Source organism: Chaetodon auriga, chromosome 9 (assembly GCF_051107435.1).
Source record: "Chaetodon auriga isolate fChaAug3 chromosome 9, fChaAug3.hap1, whole genome shotgun sequence".
In the NCBI taxonomy this organism is placed as follows: Eukaryota; Metazoa; Chordata; class Actinopteri; order Chaetodontiformes; family Chaetodontidae; genus Chaetodon; species Chaetodon auriga.
The window spans coordinates 19,276,436-19,300,264 of NC_135082.1; the positions used below are offsets into that span (position 1 = coordinate 19,276,436).

The 23,829-nt window shown below is 42.6% G+C and overlaps 1 protein-coding gene across 2 annotated transcripts; it reads left to right on the forward strand.

Annotated features, from left to right (window-relative positions):
* The first annotated feature begins 21 nt into the window (after positions 1–21).
* On the forward strand, positions 22–22,736 carry apln (apelin). 2 transcript variants are annotated; one of them, XM_076738768.1, is made up of 3 exons: positions 22–707; positions 14,971–15,143; positions 18,319–22,736. In XM_076738768.1, the coding sequence occupies exons 1-2, from the start codon at positions 641–643 to the stop codon at positions 15,135–15,137; spliced, it is 234 nt and encodes a 77-aa protein (XP_076594883.1). In that variant the 5' UTR covers positions 22–640; the 3' UTR covers positions 15,138–15,143; positions 18,319–22,736. The 2 variants fall into 2 exon arrangements, with proteins under 2 accessions (XP_076594883.1, XP_076594884.1); XM_076738769.1 differs by lacking the exon at positions 22–707 and adding an exon at positions 841–3,088.
* The last annotated feature ends 1,093 nt before the right edge of the window (positions 22,737–23,829 follow it).

The window sequence follows — 23,829 nt, forward strand, 5'->3', positions numbered from 1 at the left end:
CATGACCAACTAGACTCATACACACATAGAGACACACACGCCGACAGACAGACCTTCAAGCGGACTTCCAGCACATTCACAGCTCCACTGAACTTGGCTCATGCTGTCGTTTCTCTGACAGAAGAAAAGAAGAGACACGCACACACACTCACTCACTCACTCACTCACTCACTCTCACACACACACACCTCCGTGGGAGAGCTCAGATAAAGACGTGCCTTCAGTCTTGGAGTGGCGCTGTCACACACTGATATACAAATACGCATTTAGGCAAATACACAGGCACAGTCAGGGAGCCACCACACACACTCACACACATTCCCACAAATTGACACACTCACTTCTCACACACACACACACACACACACAGGGGAGCAAACAGTCTCTCTCTCTTCCTTGCTCGCTCAGCTGCTCTCTCTCTCTCTCTCTCTCTCTCTCTCTCTCTCCCCTTCTCCCTCTCTCACTCCCTCCCTTCCACACACACACACACACACACACACACGCACACACGCACACACACACACACACACACACGCACACAGACACACACACACACACACACACACACACACACACACACACACACACCACTACAGTATATCAGCGAGTGACTAGCGGAGAGCCAGAGGGGAGTGCAGAAATGAATGTGAAGATCCTGACGCTGGTGATTGTGCTCTTGGTGTCTCTGCTGTGTTCTGCCAGTGCTGGTGAGTACAGGAGCGGCCAGCCTCGTCGCCGGTCGTCTCCCTCTGCTTTCTATTTCTCTCTCTGTTTGCCTTTGGCTCGTGCAGGCAGCTGTAGTTGATCAGTTACCCAGCATGGTTAGCCTTGTGTGGGCTCTAAAAGGCAGGAATATCAGCACCTGGCTGTATACAGTACTGCACTGCAGTGGTTATACAGTCTGCTATTGTACTGCCATGGCTTTTATGGTAAACTTGAATGTGGTTTTCTAGCTTAGATTGATCATTTTCCTCCCTGCCTCACCTTGATGTAAGCTTGTGCGACTTGGAGATAAAATATTAAGAGGTTTTTGTTGATGGATCTTCATGTGTGGAGCTATGCCTGAGTGATAGATATGCTGGATGTATGGGTGACTGTTGTGGCTGTTATGAAATGTAAGATATGCATGGCACATGTTCTGTAAGGTGGAGTGCATCAGATTCATTTATGGCTTGATGTATTCCATCTGACCCAAGAGCTATATGATTATTACATGACTGTGATTGTGCAGCGGGGCAACACAGCACCTATATATGCGTGCATGCCTCCTGTGGTGATGATAATGAGGACTATAATTGTTGTACGCATCGATGAGAGGAACACAGATCCCAGATGCATGGATCGTCTCCTGAGGGGCTCAGTCTTGATGCCTTGTCACAGTAAATTTCCGTAAAGTGCTGCTGCGTCTCTGGAGCCATTGTTGGACTAGATATCAATTCCTGTGTGGTTCTAAAATGTCTAACATTTGGAACAAAAACACTGACTTGGGACAATTATACAGGGGCAGGGCATATTCGCTCTGATGGCTCAAGGGAGTAAACGCATTGAGAGAAATGTGGTTGGGGGGTTAGTTTGGGGACCGATGGCCAGCCTGCAGATGTGATGCAGGTAACATTGTGGTGTGAAAAAACAACAGTTAGGCCTGTGTAAATGTCTGGACTACTCTTGGGATTATCACCTACCTACCAACTACTGTAGCTTGGAAGACACACAGACAGAAGCTGTGTTTATATTTAATACATGTGGAAGATATTGTGTGCACTACACAAGATATTGAGGCTATTACATGTAGCATAGACTATGATTATAACGGGATTTATGCAACACATTTTGGGAGATAATAGGCCTAAGAATATATATATATATAGTAAGATACTGTACAGGCTATATGTTGCTAGCTGCTGTACAGACTGTGGTTGTAAGATGCTGTGTAGACCTAATGCTCACAAGCTGCTGTCCACTCTGTGTATCGATCTATGGCCACAGCACTCACAGTTCCCATGCTTCCCAGCACATTCGTTACAGCGACATGCTATTTTTGTCTGAGGCTCTCAGCACATGAGTAAATGGGAAGCAATTATCTAGCATCATGGTCAGTGTCGTTTTTCACGCCCTGCGTGTGGCTAAGCATGTTCCACGCCTGAGAGCCCACCATGCTACACCAGCGACGGGGAAAAACAAGGCTGCTGTGCCTCGGGCTTTCATGGGAGCTTATCCTTCTCAACGTTGTTCGAGTCATGCCGCTTATGTGCCTCTCTGTCCCCTGGCTGCTACTGTAGTATCAGAGCTCCATTGACAGAGAGGAAGAGAGAGAAAGGGAGCGAAAGAGAGGAGGAGATGCAAGTGTGTTGCGGCGTTGATGGGTGTGGGGAGGGATGCTAGCTGGAGTGTGTCTGCGTAGCACAAGCCTCTGCTACAGTATGCGCTGTCGCGGGAAGGTGTCGGAAGAGGCTCTGCATGTAGGCAGTGGGTGTGAAGCCTTTCATCTTGAGACAAACGCTTTTCCAGTTCAGTGGGCTTTCTCTCTCTCAGGCATCTGTGTGTGTACATGTGTGTCTGAGAAAGAAGAGAGAGAGATGCACAGAGAGTGAGACAGAGACAGAATGTGTGTGTGTGCACTTGCAGGAAGCATTGAATATAGAAGTGAATCTGCCTGATATACAGCAGGGTGTGGAAGCGTGCATGAGTCTTGATTGTATTTTATGAATGTATTTGCATATTAGCAAGAACTCCTAGTGCAACAGGCAATCCACCTCAACAACCTAATGCTGCTTACAATATTTATTCAGTACACTAAAAGAGCTGCTGTGGCTTTCTCTATGTAATATTAGCAACCTTTAGCGGCACACTTCAATTACCCATCCTTGAAAAGCACTCTGGCTCAAGAGTGGGCTCCAGCTTTAGACATGTGGTATCCATAATTCATCCCGAGGCCAATCACGCTTCCTCACTGTGTAACTCTTAAGACTGGTATATAAAGAGTCCTTATTCTCAAAACATTCTCTTCACAGCCTGCTAAAGGATATCAAAGCTTCATTTTTCTCCACCATGGAAACACCCTGCCGGTCCTCACCTGGGGACGCACAGGGTAAAAACAATAGCAACTGGCTCAGACATGCACATACACTTACCCACATAGACACAGAGGGTGCAATTGTGAGGCCTGTGTTGAACAGGTGAGCCAGTCGTGTGTGTGAGTGTGACACGAGGCCCAGATCAGAGCCATTATCTGGTAGAGAAATCGTCTGCTTGGGAAGGGGGTGATTTTATGAGAGCTGTCAGCAGTGCTATTATTCCATATTAAACTTTGATGTATTGTTGGGGCTGGCTGTGGCACCATCAGGCATACATACTGTACTGTGGCCCACCTCGTTCAGATGCTCAACCAAGTGTTACGGGTCAAAGTACAGCCAAAAGAAGGAGGGTTTCAGTACATACAACCACTCATTGAGGCACCTAGAGGCATAAAACGCTGCCTAGCCAGGCCTGATTATTTTGTTAACAACATCTATAGACCCAAATCAAGCGTAACCAGGAAGCTTTAAATCATAATCCTGGTTTTTCTAATGTGTAGAAGGTGTTTGTGCCTGTGGATGTGATTATGGTGGCCGTGGAGAGAACAAAAGCAGCTAAACTTTTCCAGATGTTCAGGCATAACATACTAACAGTGGGCAAACATTTGTGTCAAAGGGGGAGCAGTGGAAAGGTTATTACGGGATTATGGGGAATCGCAGGGCTTTTTCCCTTTTTTTTTTTTTCTTTTCTTGTTGAGGCACAGGAGCTTGTGAGCACCAGCTGGGTTTATGTCACACACACACCACAAAACACACACACACACGCACACAGACAGGGTCAGATGAAATCCGTTTCACGAAGAACCTGGATTTCCTCTTCATGCAGCATTACCAGGAAATAGAGCCAGCAGCCTGCAGCATCAGTGTAGTTTATCTGCTGCAGACAACACACACACACACACACACACACACACACACACTAGCCACTCCATGAGTTTGGGATGTGAGTAAAGAGTGATTTGTTATCCTCTTGTTGATTTGTCTCTTTAGCCTCTGTGAGCTTAAACAGTAGCATTAGAACAATGTTGTTATGATCCAGACAGTACATACTCTTGTGGCTTAGGTTTAGCAGTGGGTGTCTGACAGTATATAATGTGAGATAATATGAATGTGTCAGCTTGCCATACCATTTATACTGTGGTCGCTTCCCTTCCTTATTTCTGGGTGTACTATGTCATATTCAGCTAAGTGAGAATTATATTGGAAATTTATGACAGTGACTATATCTCTAACTTGGTAAAAGAAGTGTCAACAAACCGTTGGCAAAGCAGCTGTAACTGGCAGTACATCTCAATAATGACACTAATACAATCAATTTAGCTCATTTAAAAGGAACGAATGGCCACAAATACAGAGCAAATTGTTGCAAATTAAGGCTGTTTAAATGGCGTGACTACCGGTAACCAAGTCGGAAGAATGGGAGGTTTTCCAGTTCTTGCCATCCTGCTGCCATTAGACAATTGTGGTGAGTGCTGCAAATCAACAACCAGAAATCCTTTATGGTAATCCGATTTTTGTATCAATGTCATGAAGTACTTTGATTTGACAGTATTTAGATTGTTGAATTATCCCACGACAGACTTTCCTGTGCAGCTATTTCATCTACAAACAATTTCTCGATCCATATGTCAGCTATATTGTGACAGAGGCTTTAATCTATATCAGCCACTCCTACAGGGTTCATATTATGCAACTCAGTTTAGCTGTGTTTTGTGATAAACCACTTTGCATCTGTATAATATCACCCAACATGAGCTCAGTGAATGGCACTCACAATTGCCCTGGACTGGGTGGGAGTTGAGGAAGAGATTTAGTGAAAAATCATAACTCATTTGGTAGGGATATAAGGCTAACCTTTGGGCTAACACTCCCCAGAGAGCTCAGCCGTTGAAGACTTTGGCATATGTGTCTGCTGGGCTGCTGTAATGTAATTCAGAACTCTTTGAATGAATAAATCTACTCACTTAGATCTTCCCTTGAGAGCAAATCCAGTGAAGGGAAAAAAGCAAAGGGGGAGTTAAAGTCGGGCCAAGGGACAGAAAAACAAAGGGGCGGACAGGAAGAGAGGCTATCTGGGAGCTGAGAGGTTGTGTAAGCTTTCCATGGTGTAGGAAGTCACAGCTACATCTAAAAACTCACAGCTGGTGATGTGGTCCACCTTAACAAATTTCACATGTGGTTTGATGACACTTCTTGGCTGTAAAGAAGATGTCTGCTCAGCTAAATGGGCTAAGTTAGTTGTAAAATTAATCTCCAGTCTGATTCCTTATGTATTTGTCTGTTGCAGTCCAGACCCCCCTTTGAGTTTTGGGGGCATAACCTGGAGGTTTGAGCAAGGGGCGGTGGTGGTGTGGAAAAGGGGTCCCGTGTTAACCAGACCTCATGTGATCACCAGACCCTATCCTCGGGCCCGGGGCGCTCCTTACAACTTAATTAGAGCCAGATATTTTCAAAAACCACTCTGTTTTCCACCAGTGTCCAATATTAAAGTGATTTATGACTCTCTTTTTGAACATTAAGTGTTACATTTATAGTGGTAGTCCAGGCGGATCAGATTCCTGATCAAGATCTGAGTGGACATTTTTATTAACGGGCTGCCAGACCGCAGAATAAATATTGTGGTCTTTAGGTATGCAGGTGCTTTAATTACTTTCATGCTCAATTTGTAGGAACCCAGAATGGAAAAATATGACTTCTGTATATTGCTTTAGAGATGCCATTTGTGGTAGAAATTCTTACTTCAGCAGCTAAAAGGGTACGTAGGAGTAGAAGTGAAGTACTGTGGAGAATCAAATAAATATGGTTTAGGGTATTGTCACCATTAACTTCAAACCTCTATAGGCGCCATCATGGATCAGTGAGATTTCGTATAATGTACAGTTAAAAGTGCTGCACAGCTGGCTGTTGTTAGGCAGTTCTTAGTCAGACAAGGGATTTCATTGCTGTGAAGATGCAGTGTAGATTGGGGCTATGAGTGGTGAATGGGGATTTAGTAGATTTTGGGTTCATTTAGTGACACCCCCATTGCGATCTGCCTTAAATCCAAGCCTCAGGCAAAAGGATGTGCATGCCACTTTATTACAATTGTCAGATGCTGTGGTGCACCTCATGTGGTTTCAAACTGTCATGGACCTTATGTCTTGCCTTAGATTAAATGCTTGAAAATTAAAATTATAAGTTCTCTTCCACCTTCCACAGACATGGGGCCCTTCTGTGACAACACAGAAATCATTCATTTATGAAATCATGCATTATTCATCACAATACCTCTGTCTTTGATCACGAATGTTATATTCCCTGGGAGACTATTTCACACATACGGATTTACACTTAAACATCGGTGAATCAAATGATCTGCCACTGACTAATAGCATGGATCTCGCCAAAGACGGTTTCCTGGATCAGGACAGGGCCCCTCGCTGCGTCCCTGTGTCTCAAATACTGTTCAGCAGAGGAAGCCCTGCTCTCAGGGCCCCTGAACATGAGTATATGTTTGTAAAAATAGAAGCAAAGAATATATGGATTTCATAAACATACATCCACATCAGGAAACTAGCTCATCCTAAAACCTGATGAAAACCTCGTAAACACAGAGAGCCAATAAATCCTAAACTTAAGTTCACCTGCAGCACATATCGGCTGAACCTGTCAGTAAAACTCCTCATGAATTTTATTTCCTCACTAAATATCAGTGACAGACTTGCATACTATGTTTCATTACATAACCTTCAGCTAAAGGTGCTTCTTTCCTGCACACCACATGCTCAGTATATTAATAATAAAAGAGTTTTAGCAGACATTTTCCATTAGACATCACTTAAATGTGCTGAAAGTCAAAGCAGAACAAGCGTACCGTCCAAACAGCGAGAATTAGTGGCAATTTACAGCAAATCACACTTCACACATGGTAAAAAATAGCCAAATTCAATATGATCATTATAGATATTTTATGTGCTACAGTATTATTCTTTGCGCTGGAAAGCATTTAAACCTTCTAGCATTAGTTTCACCTTCCTTACTTAAAGAATAGAAATGGGCCATAATTGAACTATTACTTTCGGAGGAATCATGATGCGGTCATTTTGTGTTGTATTGTACAATAAGAAAATTAATTGCTGAGGTTTTGTTTCACATATTTTTTCTGATGGTTTTGTCTAATGCATTTCTGAACAGTGGAACAAAGCTTACTGCAGCAAACATCAGTTTTGTTTTTCGACATGTGATTTAGTACATTTTTGTATATATGTAAATAGTGAGTGCAGGTGGTGGTACCTTGTTACAAACCTATTGTTTTGTGTTCTTCAGTGTGGTTGAGACACAACACATTCTGATGCAATCTTGCTGCTATTTTCCTTTCATAGTACTGTATGTGCTATGGGAAGAAGCGATGGTCCCCCCAGGCTTTAAAAGCTGCAGTGAACCCTGTGCAGTGATGTTTCTCTCCCTCTTTCTGTCTCTCTCTTTCTCCCACATCTCAAATGGGAGAAGGCACGCAGGTTCACAGCATGGGGGGAGTGATGACACAGGAGTGGGAGGGGCTGTGTTTCACATCTGATTAGCGTGCCCATGGAAACGGATGGTTGGAGGATCCCTTTGCCCTTGACATGCAATCTCTGGAGATTAGGGCAACGGTTGGTAGCCTTACCTACCTACTGTACCTGCCATGCGCAAAGATTTAGCCCACTGCTGTTAACGGAAACAGCAACACCAGCATCTCTCCTGCCCCTGCTCTCAGCCATTTTGACACTCCTTGAGGAAAGTTGCGAAAAAAGAAAATCTCCCCTTTGAGTTATTTTATGTTTGCTGCTCTGACTGCTCATGTTCACTAGGCCCCAACCTGTAGTAACCTTGTAGCCACAAATTCACCCCTTCAACTGGAGTGGGATTGTGAATAAACCAACAGGCAGTCAAGTGTTGAGGGGAGTCAGTGGCTTCATTAGCTGGCTCAATGCTGCTGCCGGCCCTTTGAACTCACAGTGCTCTGATCATAGCAGAGTACGCAGTCTCACACCTCATCATTTCATACACTCTCTAATTCAGGAACATATATAGCACCACACTTCACAGGCGGCTGACTGACTCAAAGGGACATCTGCAGATAGCCAGAAACTAGTGGGTTGCACAGTTTGTTTTTAATTTGTCCTGAACCTTCAGTGAGGTTGGGGATTGCATTCAGAGCAGGGTGGACAAGGGGTTAAGTTTAAAAGCTGCAGTAATGGGAGCAACTTTTCATGCACTTTGGTTTCCTCACTGGAGTTTGCACAGACAAAGCCCGCCTTCAGCTCAGCCACAAGCCTAGCATTATCACAGAACAACAATGCTGCATATCAAACAGTCCCCGACAGAAATAAAAGAAAGTGCTCACAACCAAAACAAACCCCCCTTGAGAGGAACACTCAGAGGCCAAGTGCAGTGGTCCACAGAGGAGGTTAAAAACATCACAGACACAGTGAGATGGATTCAAGACTGTGCAGTAAAATTTGTAAATTGAGAACCTGGTCGATTTCAGCTGACAATGTCATTCTTTTTGCTCTAAACTGAGCGCCTTTCATGGTGGCTGCCATGGTAACGTGGTCTGAAAGTCGGCAAGCAATGGGTACCAGTTTCTGCCAAGGCCCAGACTTACTGGTAGGCATGCGATAAGCAGCATTTCCGACACTAAATGTTGGATTGTGAAAGCTGAGCAACAAGGGACTGCCTCCTTAGTCAGGCACAATTCCATATGTGCAGGATGAATGTGTGGAGAGGCTTTTAGGCAGCTAGCAAATCACCAGTGTGATGCTGTCGGAGCACTGGGGTTTATTCTCGGGTAAAATAATGTTTGGAATGTATCTGGCACAATTAACACATCTCATCCTTGGCTAAATAATCCTGATCCCCTAATGTGCTTATGCAGTGGAAGCATCTCTGCCCATGACATGTTTCTGTCTGGCTGTGTGGGTTAGTATGTCTGAGGTAATGGCATGCTATAGAGGGATTCATTAGCTAAAGCTACTTTTAGTGAATGAAGGAGGAAGGCACACGATGGAGACAGCAGGCCTGCTCCTCCGACGTCATGGTAATAACCATGACTACACACACCAGGGTATTTATTCTTCCTCTCTCCCACCAACACAAATATTGTTCTGTTACCCATAAGGATTACACACACGTAATACGCCAAAACGACCTCACATGTAGACACAGATAATGTTGTTATCTTCATATTACTGTGCATGTCTATCAAATACTGCAATGTATTTATTTATTTTTTTTTATTATTTTTTTTTGCAACAGACAGCCAATCCAGTATTACATTGGAATCATGGTCACTGAATGTGAATATGACATGTAATTGTGAAAAGAGGGGAAGCTTTAAGTGGGTCTCAGATTTAGTACATTCATAGTGCTAATAGGGAGGGAATTTCAGTTCAGATAGTAACAGCGCTAAGACCCCACTGATATTAAAATGTGATCTGTTTCCCAACATGTTATTCTGATAAGGTGAAACACACGTTAATGCAAGACATAAATGCGTTGTGATTGTAGTACGATCAGATCTGCCCAACCACATCTGCAGGGAGCCTGGCTCCCACTGTTTGGATCTTAGGTAGGTGTAAAGACAATCCCTATAACACGCAAGTATCTATACACTACATGTCAGTGATACAGATACCTGTTGTTCAAATTTGGAGAGCAAAAAACAAGAAGGTTGAAAGAGACATCCCTCTAATCGCTGATTATACATCTATTCTGTGCCATGAAGGCACCAAAAGATGTGTTATTCAACAAAACTGCAGAACCGCATTTAACAAGGCATTTATCTAGTCACAGAGTAGCCTATAGTAGTAGTAGTAGTAGTAGTAGTAGTAGCAGCCTATTATCTGGATAATGCACATATCTGGATACAGATCACATTTTAATACCAGGTGTAAATGGGGTGTAAGAGTCTACAGTTATGCTAGGAGCTCTGTGAGGCTATGCTCTGGCGCAGTGGTGTTTTGAGCTAAATGCTAATGTCAGCATGGTAACAAGTGTAAAATGAGCTAACATGCTAATGTTTAGCACATATAATCATTATCACTGTTTAGCATAGTGTTTTAACAAGCTAACATTTGCTAATTAGAATTGAACACAAAGTACAGCTGGGAACGATGTGAATATCATTAGTATTTGCTCATAAAGTAACTTCTGAGCTGATGATGGTGCTAGATAAAATGTTAAGGAATCACCATTACTAAAATTCAGAGCAAAAATTTAGTGTCAATCCATCTTATAGCTGTTGAGGCAGCATAGGTTTAACTCCTCTCATTACAGTACTGACCTGTTCCCATTCTCCCAGCTGTTTATGTACACAACAAGATGCATCTGTATCAACTGCAGTGGGCAAGATTTATGGTGCAGAGGTGTCAGAGAAGTGATGTAGGGACAGTAAAGAAACAGGAGAGATTAAATGTTTTTGAGACACTCAGCCAACCGAGAAAATGGATCAATGAAATTGCACGAAATTGATCCATAATCAGTGTGACTGTGAGTGATGAGCAAGACGAGTAAACAAACAGATAAGACTCAAGAGGACAGCAAATCAATTTGCAGTGACACAGAGAAAATTAAACACAGCGAGGATTAAATTTTGGTGGCCATGCTTGACAGTGCTTGTTTACATTTGACGCAACAGTTTCTAAAACACAAACACAACCCTGTGCTAACTTGTTGCTGTAGTTTGACTCACAGGCTGGTATAGTTTAATCTCTTATGTCCTAGTGGCAGAAAAACCATTATGCTGTGGCAGCATTCACAAGTACAAACATTTGTTATGTGGTCATTTTGGCAGGCGATACACACAAATCAGCTTTACAACTATTAATAAGCAGCTCTGGCCCATTTGCCGTGCTGTCTGTGTTCCTGCATTGACACACAGTGCTGTGATATACAGTTCGTGCTTGCCAGCCATGAGGGCAGTTGATGAACTTGGCATTAAACCAGAGGACAGCCATTTCTCTTCTCTGACTGGATGGACAAGAGCTGGAAGATGTATATCTCTCCAGGCTCCACTGATGGACGTTTGCAGAATCAACAGGGATAAGCTGTCAGTATTCCACTTTCCGCTGGGCCATAATAAGATGGAGAGCTGGCTATTTGAAAAAAGACAACATAACAAATATCATCTTACGACATGGTGGTGAAACTGGGGCGGGGAATTAGGGAGCAGTCAACTTCGCTATTCATCATTAGTCTGGAGACTGGCCAGCTTGTGTCACTGTCAACTATTCTCCTCTGTGCCTGACCACTTCTACCTCTCCTTTATAAGGAGGCGCCAGCAACACAAGCAGCAGTTAGGAGCAGTAACCAAGCATTCCTGAAATTCCCCTTTTATTAAACTTTAATTACGGAATTACCAAGTGGGGGAAGAAGTGTTGAAATTTGGCAGGAAGAGGGTAAATCCAGGGCTCCAAGGTCATCAGAACCCAAGATAAGAAGGTTATTGTTGTGAGACATATGTTATTCTGCCATTTTACCAGCTGAACATAAGGATCTCTCATGGGAAAAGATCACATGGAATACCACACAGGCTGGATCCAATTTCAGACCAATAAGACAGCTGAGATATCTTTGTTTATGAAGATGAAATGTGCATTATCCAATGACAAACCTACCATGGAAACAATCAAAAGGTCTTATCCAGATGCAACAGATGCTGCCGCATTCAATCCAATCCGAGTTCCTCTACAGATGGATCGAGATATCAAGCTTGCTGTTGCCATATGTCATATCTATCACACAGAGATACTTTCCCTACAGGCTGCAAGAGTTAATCTATACTGCCAGTGTTATCACTGCGGCTCGTCTTATTTTTAGCAGCTTTCATTACACTTTTCTATCCTGTAGCCAGATTGGATTGGTTGAGATTTGTCAGGAGAATCATGAGATGTTCTCCCTTCAAACCCCAGTGCAGAGCACTGGCTGACAGCTTGTTGTGGCAGGAGACATCTAAATTGTCTCATTATGGACCTGGGTTATGACAGCCTGAGCCACCCTGAGAGGAACAGCAGATGAGTTGTGTGAGCCAAGGTACAATTACTTTACCATCTTGCATTGCAGTGTGTATTTGTGTGTACATGGCGAGTGAGTTCGTCTCCATACATGTGTTCGCACCTTTGAAACTGGCCCATCGCTCAAGCATCACCTGCAGTCAGCCGTTGTGTAGCACTGAAGCTATGTCAGGTATCACTGTGAGACATTTAAGGTGTCAGTATGCTTTAACTGAAGTTCTTGAAGGGCTCAGCGAGAGTTCAGTGTCTGAAACCCCCATGCCCACACCCACACCTTTCCAAAGAATTGAGCAGGGGGTTTGCATATGACAATTGACATAACCGACAATTAGGCTTACTTTATGTAGCAATCCGTTGTGTGTGCAGAAATGAGACTGTAGGCAGGATTTTACCTTCTCTCTCAACCTCTTTTTTCCATTTTTCACCCAATTATTTCTGACACATTTTCATGTATACAACCAAGTGCAGCACTAACAATGTCTTCTAGAAGATTCTGCCTGTAAGTGAGCACCATTGTCCTGTTTGAACAATTAATGCATCTCACCCTTCTCTATGATGTCAGACTTTTCACCTCACCTTCGACTATCTCCAGTTGAAACAGCTAAAATCACCTCTGCCTTCAGATGTCATTACACGAAACACTGTACAAACTAGTCAGTTTCAACCATACTGACACCCTAAATAGCAAAGACTGCAGCATTTGCATGTCTGTGTGCGGTGTCTAACACTTGTTTCCTGCTCAAACACAGAGTGTTTTAACATTCAACCCTGTGGATTTGAAAGAAATGAACTGGCTGCCTCCAGAATGTGTCAATGTCCCTCATTCACTGTGTATCTGGAACAATAACAAAAGGATAATGCGCAGATTAGTGCTCCTGGGGGCAAAGATGGGCTTTAGATGCGGAAATATGCAACACAGACTTTCCCTGCTGCAAATGAATTAGCCCACTGTTCACCCACAAATATAGTGTGTAATGTGCTTGTGGAAGAAGATTAGTGTGGAAATGAAACTTGAGACGTCTGGCATTTCAGGGATATACATCGAAAACATTCAACAAGCTGTCTAGCTCAGTGGTGCAATTCTCTATTCTTCAAAGCTGAAGGGTAGAGACCCTTCTATTTGTCCGCTTTCTCTATGGAAAGCTGTTCTTTTGAAAATGTCTTCAATATACCACAGCTGAAGGTCAACAATTAAGAAAGGCTGCAGAGAGACTTTGCCTCCCTAAATGGCGTTTTAAATTCTGCTCTTGAAGAAAGCTGCCCTCCATTCAACAAATTGATCTTGGCTATTAGAGAAGTCTGAGTGCTTTGAACATCGGTCGAGAGACAGTTTTTACCGTTTGAATCAGACGACATCCTTGGGGGCACAGCTGTGTCTTGTTCAGATAACAGCCTGTGGTATCACCACTCTGCCACAACTAAACACACTAAGTGATGAAAAGAATCTTAAGGAACCAGGAAACCTTGCATCATCTCGGGTTCTGTAAGCTGCTCAACTGCTGTCCTCAGTATATTTGCTGCTATTCTAAACCTCTGCAGTCAACTGGCTGACTTATCTTAAGCTGTGTCCCCACCCAAGCCCTCATAAACTGAGGGAAGGTCATTCTCTTGGGAATTCTAAAAATGGTGCCACTGTCTCTGAGGAGAGGAGACAGGAATGTCATGACCCAATGTCAGTAATATCGATCAGCTTTTTGACGGGGTATACCCAATGGGGATTTGTAGTTTCTTCTCAGAAAAGGGGTTACTTTGGCTCTCACAAAGTCTTAGAAATGCAGAAGGAATCATAGAGCAAAACATTGATTTTAAAAAAAGAGAAAGGTTCACTGTCACTCGACCTGTGAGATCAGGTGTATAATATCTTCTCTGAGAGAAGCTTTCTAAAGTCTGAAACAAACAACGCTGATAATGTCATCAGGGTTATCTTGACCTGGTCCTAAGACTTGACACATTTTACAAAAAGCCTACATTACAAGCTACGGGTGTGTAAAATAATGTCTCAGCCTCTGTTGCTTTAATTTTTTAATCTATTTCTTGGGAGTCCTCCAAACAAACAGAAGTCAACTATAAATCCCCTTTAATCACATGCCCAAATAAAAAGTCCTGCTCTGCTCTCACTCACATTCTATTGGACTAAACATCTGGCCATAGCGTGAAAGATCACCCACCTTTAATATCCCATTACAGGTAAAAATATTACTTCAAAACATTTGGAGAAAACTCTCTGAGAGGAGGTCTTTCAGTTTGTGATAGGTTGAAAGGTCATACAGACACTTGAGGTGGACCAAACTATTTGGGAAAAGAGGGGCTTAAGGGGATCAGGCCACACTTATTGCGAGATGACTGAGAACATCTGGCATCACTCTCAAACACACATGTACTCACACACAAGCAAGAAATTCACACACATCCTCTGAGAGACGCATGGCTATTACACTCATCTCTAGTCGTGGATCAAACACTGCAACGGGATGCACCTCCGCAAAGTCTGGTGCTGGGTGGTGTTTGTAATCTTGAAGGAGAGTGACAAAGACATGAGACATGAGGGTTAGGGTTTCTCACTTCAGCTGGGGCTCGGTCTATCTGCTGTGCTTTGGTTCCACCACACTGACTTGATGAACTATAATGCTGGGTGGGCTAAAAGAAGCCCACACACACACTTATCTATACATGTCTCTTGTTTCCTCATCCATTTCCACTGTGATCCCTCTTTGGATGTTGCGACACGTTTTCCATAGGCACTGATGGACTTAGCTCCTAATCAAAATGTGATACTCTGGGTGAGACGAGGCTGTGAAATACCATTTACTGGAGAGGTCATTTCTGGGGATGTAACTGGTCTCTGCTCTATGTGTGTCCTCCAGGTCCCATGGCCTCCACGGAGCATGGCAGAGAGCTGGAAGAGGCGGCTACGGTGAGGAAAATGGTCCAGCAAAACCCTGCGAGGGGCGGTCAGACCCACAGACCAGCCGGCTGGAAGAGGAGACGCCCACGGCCACGTCTTTCCCACAAGGGGCCCATGCCGTTCTAGAGCAAGGTGAGTTGGTAGCAGTAAGGGGTGAAAAGACGTTTTTTAGGTTTTGTTTGGCAAAGCGTACCATCACACCCGTAATAACAGTCTGTGTCACACAGTAAAAGGCCTCTACCCTTGGTGGATTCTCGTGAAAAACTATGTGCCTATCATTGCTGCATTCTCCTACCAGACCAACTTTCTGTCCAACTTCCTGTCAAGTCAGTGCTACTTGTTTTCTCAAGAGAATATATACTAAAGCACTTCCCGATATATTCGATCATAACTGCTGACGAGAGAGGAAACACAATTTCATAGAGGAATTTCTAAAAGGAATAGATGTTGAGTAAAATACTTTGTTGGCAGAATTAGTTCGGATGTTTTCGATGACGAAAGGGAAACTCAAACTCTTACAGGAACACTGGAAACTCTGTTAATGTCTACCGCAGCCAGACTCAACTCCAACACAAGGATGTTATTGTTGGCGCTGAAAAAAAAGTGCATGTCTTAACAGATTACTGGACCTTAGCTTACCACCTTGCACGCCTTCGTAGTATGACAGAGGTTGTTTTAAGGTTACATCATTTATTTCCTCACATGGGAGACTTATACTTAGGAACCCAACCTTTGAGTCAATTCAGCTAGCATACATCTTTTCTCTCCATCTGATGAAGTCAATTAAAAGCCTTTTCCAAAGATAATACTTTGTAGACTTGGGTTACCTAGTTGCACCACTTTTTTCGTGAAGGAATGTTTAACTTGCTATCAAGTAAAACCGGACTCTGTGTGAAAGCTCTTTCATCCAAAATCAGAAATAATATTTTACTTATCACCTTTTCACAGTTTGGTTTTCGATTCTGAACCAAAATAAACTCTCCGTGCTTCAATTAAAAACAGATCAAGCTTCACCGAGAAACTAAAACACTACAACTAATTAAACAACATTATCAAATTTACAGTATACACAGATTAAAACTCTATTTGCGCTTGCTAATTTTAGCAATGGAATGCAACAGCAGTGCAATTATGTCCACTAAGAAGCGCGGGACCCATTCACATGTCTCTCCCAGACGCTTTGAAAGACAGGGAAACTCGACAAGACACAATATCCCCACAGGAGGTGTCAACGCTGACCTGAAGAGGGCCGCCATAAATTAAAGCCGTAGTGAGAGAATGCTGGGGCCAGAGAGTGCCAAAGCATGGTTAATCAGTTTTAAGGAAAGGGGATCAAAGCTATAAAAATTTGGAAGCTCTTTTTTCTAAAACAGCCAGAAAGGTTTTACAATCTATAGCAAATTATTGATCACAGACTTTTTAAAGGGTTAGACCTCTTTTGAACTCACCCCGGCTTTCAATATGGGACACTAGAGGCTCAACACAAAGGTGAAAAGAATGACTAAAGACCAAGTCAGGGCAGTCTACACTTGAAGGACAACACTTTCCTCGGCCTGCCAATAAAATGTGAGAATCCTCTCTGCGAGTTGAGCGGTCAGAGCTTGTGCTCAGTGCCAGAATGCTGGCCACACAATACGGAGAGCTTCAGGAAGTTGTGAAGCTCTGTAAAAGTGAACGGCTCAGTGAGTCACAATGCTGTTTCTGCAAACAGCACTTAAACCACAACACGCTGAAGATTTCCTTTTTTTGTTCACTTCCCACTCAGGTTCCTCTCATTCTTGCTAAGTTCATAGTTCATCTCATTCAAGGGTTTCTTCACATACCATGCCAAGTTACCCAACCTGACCACAGTGGGAATCAGGCTGTGCATTAGCAGCATTTTAGTGATAATGCTACCAATCTTCACCAAGTAAATGATCCAGGGAATTAAAACTGTGAAGTTCCTTGCATTTCAGTCCCGGTTTGTTCTTTCTGCCTCAGCATGATGTGTTCTGACTGGAGGAGTTAAGTCTTCACAACACCCGATATCTGGCATCAATCCATCCTACAGCCTTCTAGCAGCCTTGAAAGGCTCTGTTCTTGCTCACGTGTCTTGCCTTCTTCTGCAGTTGATGATGGGAAAAACACTTCTGGATACAGCTGGAGATGCATTTTGTTTGATCAAAGCTAGAGTTCAATGGAGACATCCAGCTGAGGACTGGTGAGAGCTGGAGGCAGATGTGGATATGTCATTATGAGCCTAAACTTAATTGCTGCGCTGTTAAAGAGAGATTAAGAACAATGATTGACTTGACAATGTCCATTCACCAACTCTATGCTATTTAGCGACATCTCGCCATTTCAGTGTCAAAAGCAGCTCATCTATTATTCTCTAAGACACCTGAGGCAAAGACTGAGTTTTCATCATTACACATTCCAGATGTGAGAGACTCTGAGAAGAAACATGGTGACCTGGGTCATCCTCTTTGAGCATCTGAACAGACTCAGATCCAAATGTGCTATTACAACTCTTGGATCACAGCCATGCCAGTGACAATCTAAAAGATGACAGGATATTACAGATTTAAAGCCGCAGGCAATTTATGAAAACCCCTCGAGACCCTGAGTGTGAGTAAGCTCAGTGAATGAGTCTTCCAATGGCTTTTTTTTACATCAAAACAATGTAGAGCAGCTCTGCAAGTCCTCCCATACACTCACTCTGTGATGTAGTATGACTTCAAGGGGCTGCTGCACTGACATCATCCCATGGACCCAAAAACACAAAGGATGACAACAAACAACAATACAACTCAATGGAGATTAGATATACCCTATATCAGTTCTCGGGGAATTACATGAACATAGAAATATGCCATCTTGAAACAAGAGCGGGCTCTGATCAGTGAGCGAACCCTGTTGTCATGCAACAAAGCTTAGTGCACAGCTCATCTGAAATCTTGGGAAATTATCACAGAACAAGAGAAGATAAAAGGAGAGGGAAGATAAAAGATTTCCTCATTGTTAAGGAGAGCTACAGTGCCCCGAGCGGAGTATAATGCTGGACTTGTGTTTCCCAGACGCACTTTTCTATCAAAGACCATGAAATCTGGTTGGAACATGTCCGGGATAACCTTTTCTTCACTCTCTCTTCTGGTTGTTCAAATGCAAGATAACATAGGGTATAGCACAGAGGCCGCTCTAGTAGAAACTGCCTGAGGGGCAGACTTATTGGAAAGGAAATTGAAATGTCTGCTGGACTCATGAAATGATTTTCGGGACCCAAAAAATACACTGATGGCAGTTTTTCTGTTATTTTCTTGTTTTTCAGGCACTGCTTTGAGCGCCCTCCCCCAGGTTCTGATTTCTATGCTCTTCCTTTGCCTTGGGGGGCCTTGCAACGAAGGGCCTACGCTTGCCCAGCCTGAAGAGTGATGTCCATAGCACCTGCTGGTTCTTCAAGCAACTCTGTCCACAAAAAATCAGGACAAGCCGCTCACCCTCAGCTCTGAGAGGAATTGGGGGCAGGGAAGGGGGGTGGGGGGTATGGAGCCCGAGCTATCAGACTCTGTTTCTCTGTCTCTCTTTCTCTTTCTCTCACTCCCTCACTACTTATCTATCTCTGTCTTTTCCCAAGTGTTTTTTTTTTTTTTTCCAATTTTCCTATCATTTGCTTAATAGAGCCCAAACATAGCGATCTCCCTGAGTGTCTCACACACTTTGCATGACATGTGGTGGAGAGGGAGCCCGGTCAAAACAATCTGAGTCTTAAAGCATCTGTCACTTGTCCACGGTGTGGTATTCCCATCTCTCAGATCCAAGGTTACTGCAGCCGCTGATTTCATTGCTGTGTAGCTACTTAACGGCTTTGCTAGTGGGAGAGGGCGTTGATTATGTGGAAGGGCAGTGTCAGTTTCAATAGTTGACAATTGCAAATATTAAGTTCTCTTATGATACTCTGGAGGTCTGCTGTGAAAAGGAGTTCAAGGTTTCGTGTTTCAAATGGTAGAGCAACAGCATCACATTTGAATGACATCATAACCATCACTTAATTATCATTATTAATGGTGCTTTGTACCTCCTAATGACAGTATGTCCACATGCAAAGTAAAGTTGGACTGAAAGAGAGCACATATTGTCAAAACAATCGATTTAAGTGACAGAATAATTCCCTCATTTAGGAGATTCTTTAATCCAAAGCTATTTTCTGAACTCATTAACACCTTGGGGAGGGGAGGGGGGAGGGGTTTACTGACACGCTCAAGGTTACTGTAACATGTCCCACCTTGGATGAGTCCTTTGACCCCAAATCCCAATCCCAATCCTGTTCCCAATCCCCAGCCTTCTCACCACACTGCTGCCCTGTGCAGCTGCTCTACACGACTGTTAACTGGCAGGGGCAGTCTGCTCCACCGACAGGCTGCCTTGCCTTTTAATGAAGTGCCAAATAATAACCTTCTCCACAATGCTGCCAGGAACGAGGGAATGAAAGGTTAGGGAGAAACACATTACCTCTTGTTTGAAGTCTTGATACACTGACACATTATGCATTTTAAATTTCTGCGAACAGAAATCCCATGTGAAACAATTTTAGCGAGGACAGTTAAATTAGACCAAAAAAAAGAAAAGAAAAAAAAAGAACAAAGGAAATATAAGCTCAGTTAATATGCCACCGTGATCAGCCTATCACTAGTGCTCTGGCTGTGCATAAGGCTGGTTTGACCCTTTGACCGATATCTTTCACTAACAAGATGCTATGCCTTTCCATCATACTGGAATATATTACTGTTTCTGTTTATTTCTGTGTTTAAGTAGTTTTATTTCTTTTTTCTCAGGGTGCTGTAATAGAGGCTTGTACTAGAGCAGTCTATTTTGTCCATTTATTTAACAAAACACAAACATTCAGTACATTTAAAGCTTATATGAGCATATTTTCGTATACTGTATCATTACTCTCCCTCTATGTATTCACCAATATAGCCATGTATCTAGATTCAGTCCTTTCTAGTCATGATCCTTTCCCTACATTATGTTGGGTACAGTTGCCTTTCTAGTCCGCCCTTCCACAGCACAGGTGGTCGTGGCTTTGATCATTATGCTCATTAAATCCTGGAGTTAATCTTTCTCAGATGGATCTCCCCAAGGCTGGCCGAGGCCACTTAGTCTGAGCTCATTGTTAAATTGGCTTAGACTGAAACCACACCCTTCCCCCTTTCCAATCCTCAAACCCCTACTGATTCAGTATGTAACCATGTAACATATTAGGACTGTAACCTGTAGAGCAGCCAGCTTGCAGTCGTTCGTTGTGTATTAGGTGTGCGGAGCAACTTCCTAGGTGATTTGTTTCATTCAGGTTTTAGGTGAAAATCTGATTTCAATCCACTGCGATTCAATCAGCAAACACTCGTTTTTCAAGTCCGTTTTGACCACATAAGCAACTGGCAGGTTAACCTAGATTTCCAACACCTTTTCCCTCTCGCCATGTCTCATGCAAATATTATAATAAAATGCAGAAGCTTCTCAGTCCCAGCATGAGAGGCTTTTATTAAGAGAGCATCTGAAATCACAGTGGTAATCCACCCAGCCAAGATCACCTTGATTAAAAATGTATTAAATCCTAGGGCACTGTGAAGAGTAATAATTTCAGTTCCACCATTATTTTTTCATACCCTCTCAGACAGAGATGTAGATTTCATTAATGCTCCTCGGGAGTGAGACAGCTTTGCTCAGGATGTCTCATGTATTATTGGGGAAGATAGTAGGAAGATATGAGCTGGGGATGGAAGTTCAAAGCCGCAGGAGTTGGGATGCTGGAAGAAGACTGGGTCATGACAAGGGGTTCAAATCAATATTTCCCCATCTCAGAAGTTATTGTTACGGAGCCGAGCAACGTCTGTATCCGCACTGTTCTTCATGAATGTATCCTCACCATCTGCACCAGCCATGCTTCCCTTTCAGAGACCAGAGCAAACCAATGTTTATGTAAAGTACTCTTTTTAATCTTGGTCTGGTTATCAGTTGAATCCAAAAATCAAAAGCCAAATATCCCACTGATCCAAAGCCTCCGGTGTCAACTAGTCCCAACAAATAGACGTGGCTTTGCTCCAAGACTTCTCTGTATGGGTTTGCAAGGCTGCACTTTTGCAATTCCATTATGCTGCTGGAAAAATACACCCTGAAAACAAGACTCTCTTGATATGGAATGGTTTTCCAGTGTATTGTGACAATTTTTTTGTCTAATTCTTGTCTAGCTGGTTGTCCAAAGCTTACTTTTTGAATACAGTGTGAAAAGCTGTATCTTTTGTGGATGTAACAAAATAGAAAAGTAGTCTGCAGCACAATATGTCGTGGACACGTGAAAGCTTTCAGGCGTTCTTTTCTTGTAGATGATAGCCCACAGTCCTCCCCTGCACATCAGGTTAATGGGCCTTGTGGTGTGGAAGGACAAGCACGTCCAGGCTCAAACTGAAATGGTAAACCAATACATTATGCTCGGGGAGCAAAACCATTTTCCTTAATGGTCTTTTCCAGCAAGGCTTACACAAGAGAAACGATTCCTATCCTCTCAATGTTTCCTCTCCAGTTCCTCTTCTCTGTGACCATCACAAGGCCTGAGTAATGTTCCTATGCACTTGTTAGCATGTTTTCCTGGTAGAAAAATGTTTGTTCTGAGAACTTGCCCCTTTGTGTTTAGTTCCTTTTGTCCAAATGCATTTGGCTGGGAGTGTGTAAGGATTGGGGATGAGCAGAGAGACAGATTTGTGTTACTGGTGGAGACGAGAATAAGCTAGCAGCAGGTTTTAAAATATTAGCTTAGCCATTGATCTCTGTTTCCCAATAGCTATAGACACAACCCCGACCCAAAAAGATTACAAAAAAAACACAAGGTTTTTTATGTTGTCGTATCTTTTATCCTATTGTCATTCTATACTCAGTTATCTACCAGATAAAATTCCTTTAAAATTACACTGAACCAAACATTTCACTCATTGTGGAAATGGAAACAGAGTTGGCACGCAACACATTCCATGATTTTACCTTGTGAATCTCAAAGCCCATCAAACTGTATCATGTTGGCCTTCAGAGTGGGTGTCTGCAAGATCAAGTGGCTGATATTCAATCCAATGCATTCACACATATTCACCGGCTGGGCAATCCAAAGGATAACTAGATTTTATCTCCCATGGGAAATGACTAAGATCTGTCATTATCTTATCCTCAAAATGAGACTTCCTACACCCAGAATAGCACAGGCCCCTCCTGCCTTGATTGCGACACATTCTCCATCTATATAACCACTGTGTCCACGATCAGCGACATTCAGAACAATCTGAGGAGAGATGCAGTCTGTAGGTTTACATACCATCGCAACAGTGTTACTAGGTCTCAAGCAGATACCATTTAAAAGACAATGTATTACTCCTGAACTTATATTCTGTTTATGGTGTGTGCTCATATTACTCACCAGGCCAAATGTACAGTCCCTGTCTCTGTTTTGATGTTGAACTGGGCAAAAATAAATGACATAAATAAATAAATAAAACAAGTGTATCAGAAATGGTTGAAATACTGTGTACATATTTGAACTTTTGGTTTCTAATTTATAAAAGATAAGCTTTAGCTCTTGGAGTACTTATTTTATTTTTTTCCTTTCATGCGTAGCTTTGTGTTTTTATTTTCTATTTCTGTAAAGTGTGTAAATATATCTTTATGATAATAAGTAATATTAAAAATCTTATTTTAAGAAAAGACTGTGTCATGTCTTTTTTGGCAAATGAAATAGTTTACATTAATGAATATTAGCCATGTTAGAAGCTGTACTTGTGCTAAATGCTAATGTCAATGACATTGCTAACATGCAAATGTTTAGCAGGTAATGTTTACAGATCCCATTTCAATTTAACATGGAGAAATGCTAATATTTGCTTATTAGCACTAAAAACAATATGCTAGGTAGAAAATTAAGCAGCCACCAAAGTTATGAGAATTCACCCAGGGACATGAGTGTCTGCATCAAATAAACAAAAATCACATTTTGCAGAGGTGAAGATGTTTAACTAGATAGATGAAATCTTTGACCTGCTAGAGACAGTGAATGAAAATCCAGATGATCCCCACACTCATCAGGATTTATGGTCTGGGCACCATGAGAATCTGTACCAAATTTCACTGAAATCCTTCGGATTGTAGTTGAAACATTTCATTAAGAACCAAAAAAACTGCTGATGATGCTGGAGGCAAAGTCAGGGGATCACAAAGAGTGTAATGTAAGGTTGGCAGTGAAACTGGGCTTGGCAGAAACATTTGTCATTCTCTCTGCTCAGTGCAGAGAGTGACACAGCCGAGTGAAATCAACAAGCCGACACATGATATTCCATTCAAATGGGATGCTCTAATCAGAAAAAATCAGCCTCCTCATTACTCAACAGAGGTACTCAGCTAATGAAGGTTTACTTGCATTGTTTTAAATATTTTACTTCAAGTCAACCCAGTTGTTTGTGTGTTTTACCTTTGTGCAGCAGACCATGGATGAAACTCTCCCGAAGACGGACATAAACAGCAACATGTTTACCTGACTGCCATGGCAAAGTCATGCAGTATGCACATGCCTTTGGAAATGTAAATCAACTCCTCTTCCATTAAGGAACACTTCACCAGTGACAGGCAGCCTTTCGAAAGCTTATAGTGCATACTAAGCATGCTGCACATTAATGCATCACAGCTGCTGAGCATGCATTCAGACTATGGATATGTCTAGTTGGACTGAGATTCAGCATGCATACATGTCATATTTACATACAGTGGAGGCTCCTCCAGATTTTACTGCTAGATAATCAGAAAA

Coding starts and splice junctions, on each gene's coding strand:
- apln (XM_076738768.1), top strand. CDS start 641: ATGAATGTGAAGATCCTGACGCTGGTGATTGTGCTCTTGGTGTCTCTG. Junction 708..14,970: donor GCTGTGTTCTGCCAGTGCTG/GTGAGTACAGGA, acceptor TGTGTCCTCCAG/GTCCCATGGCCTCCACGGAG.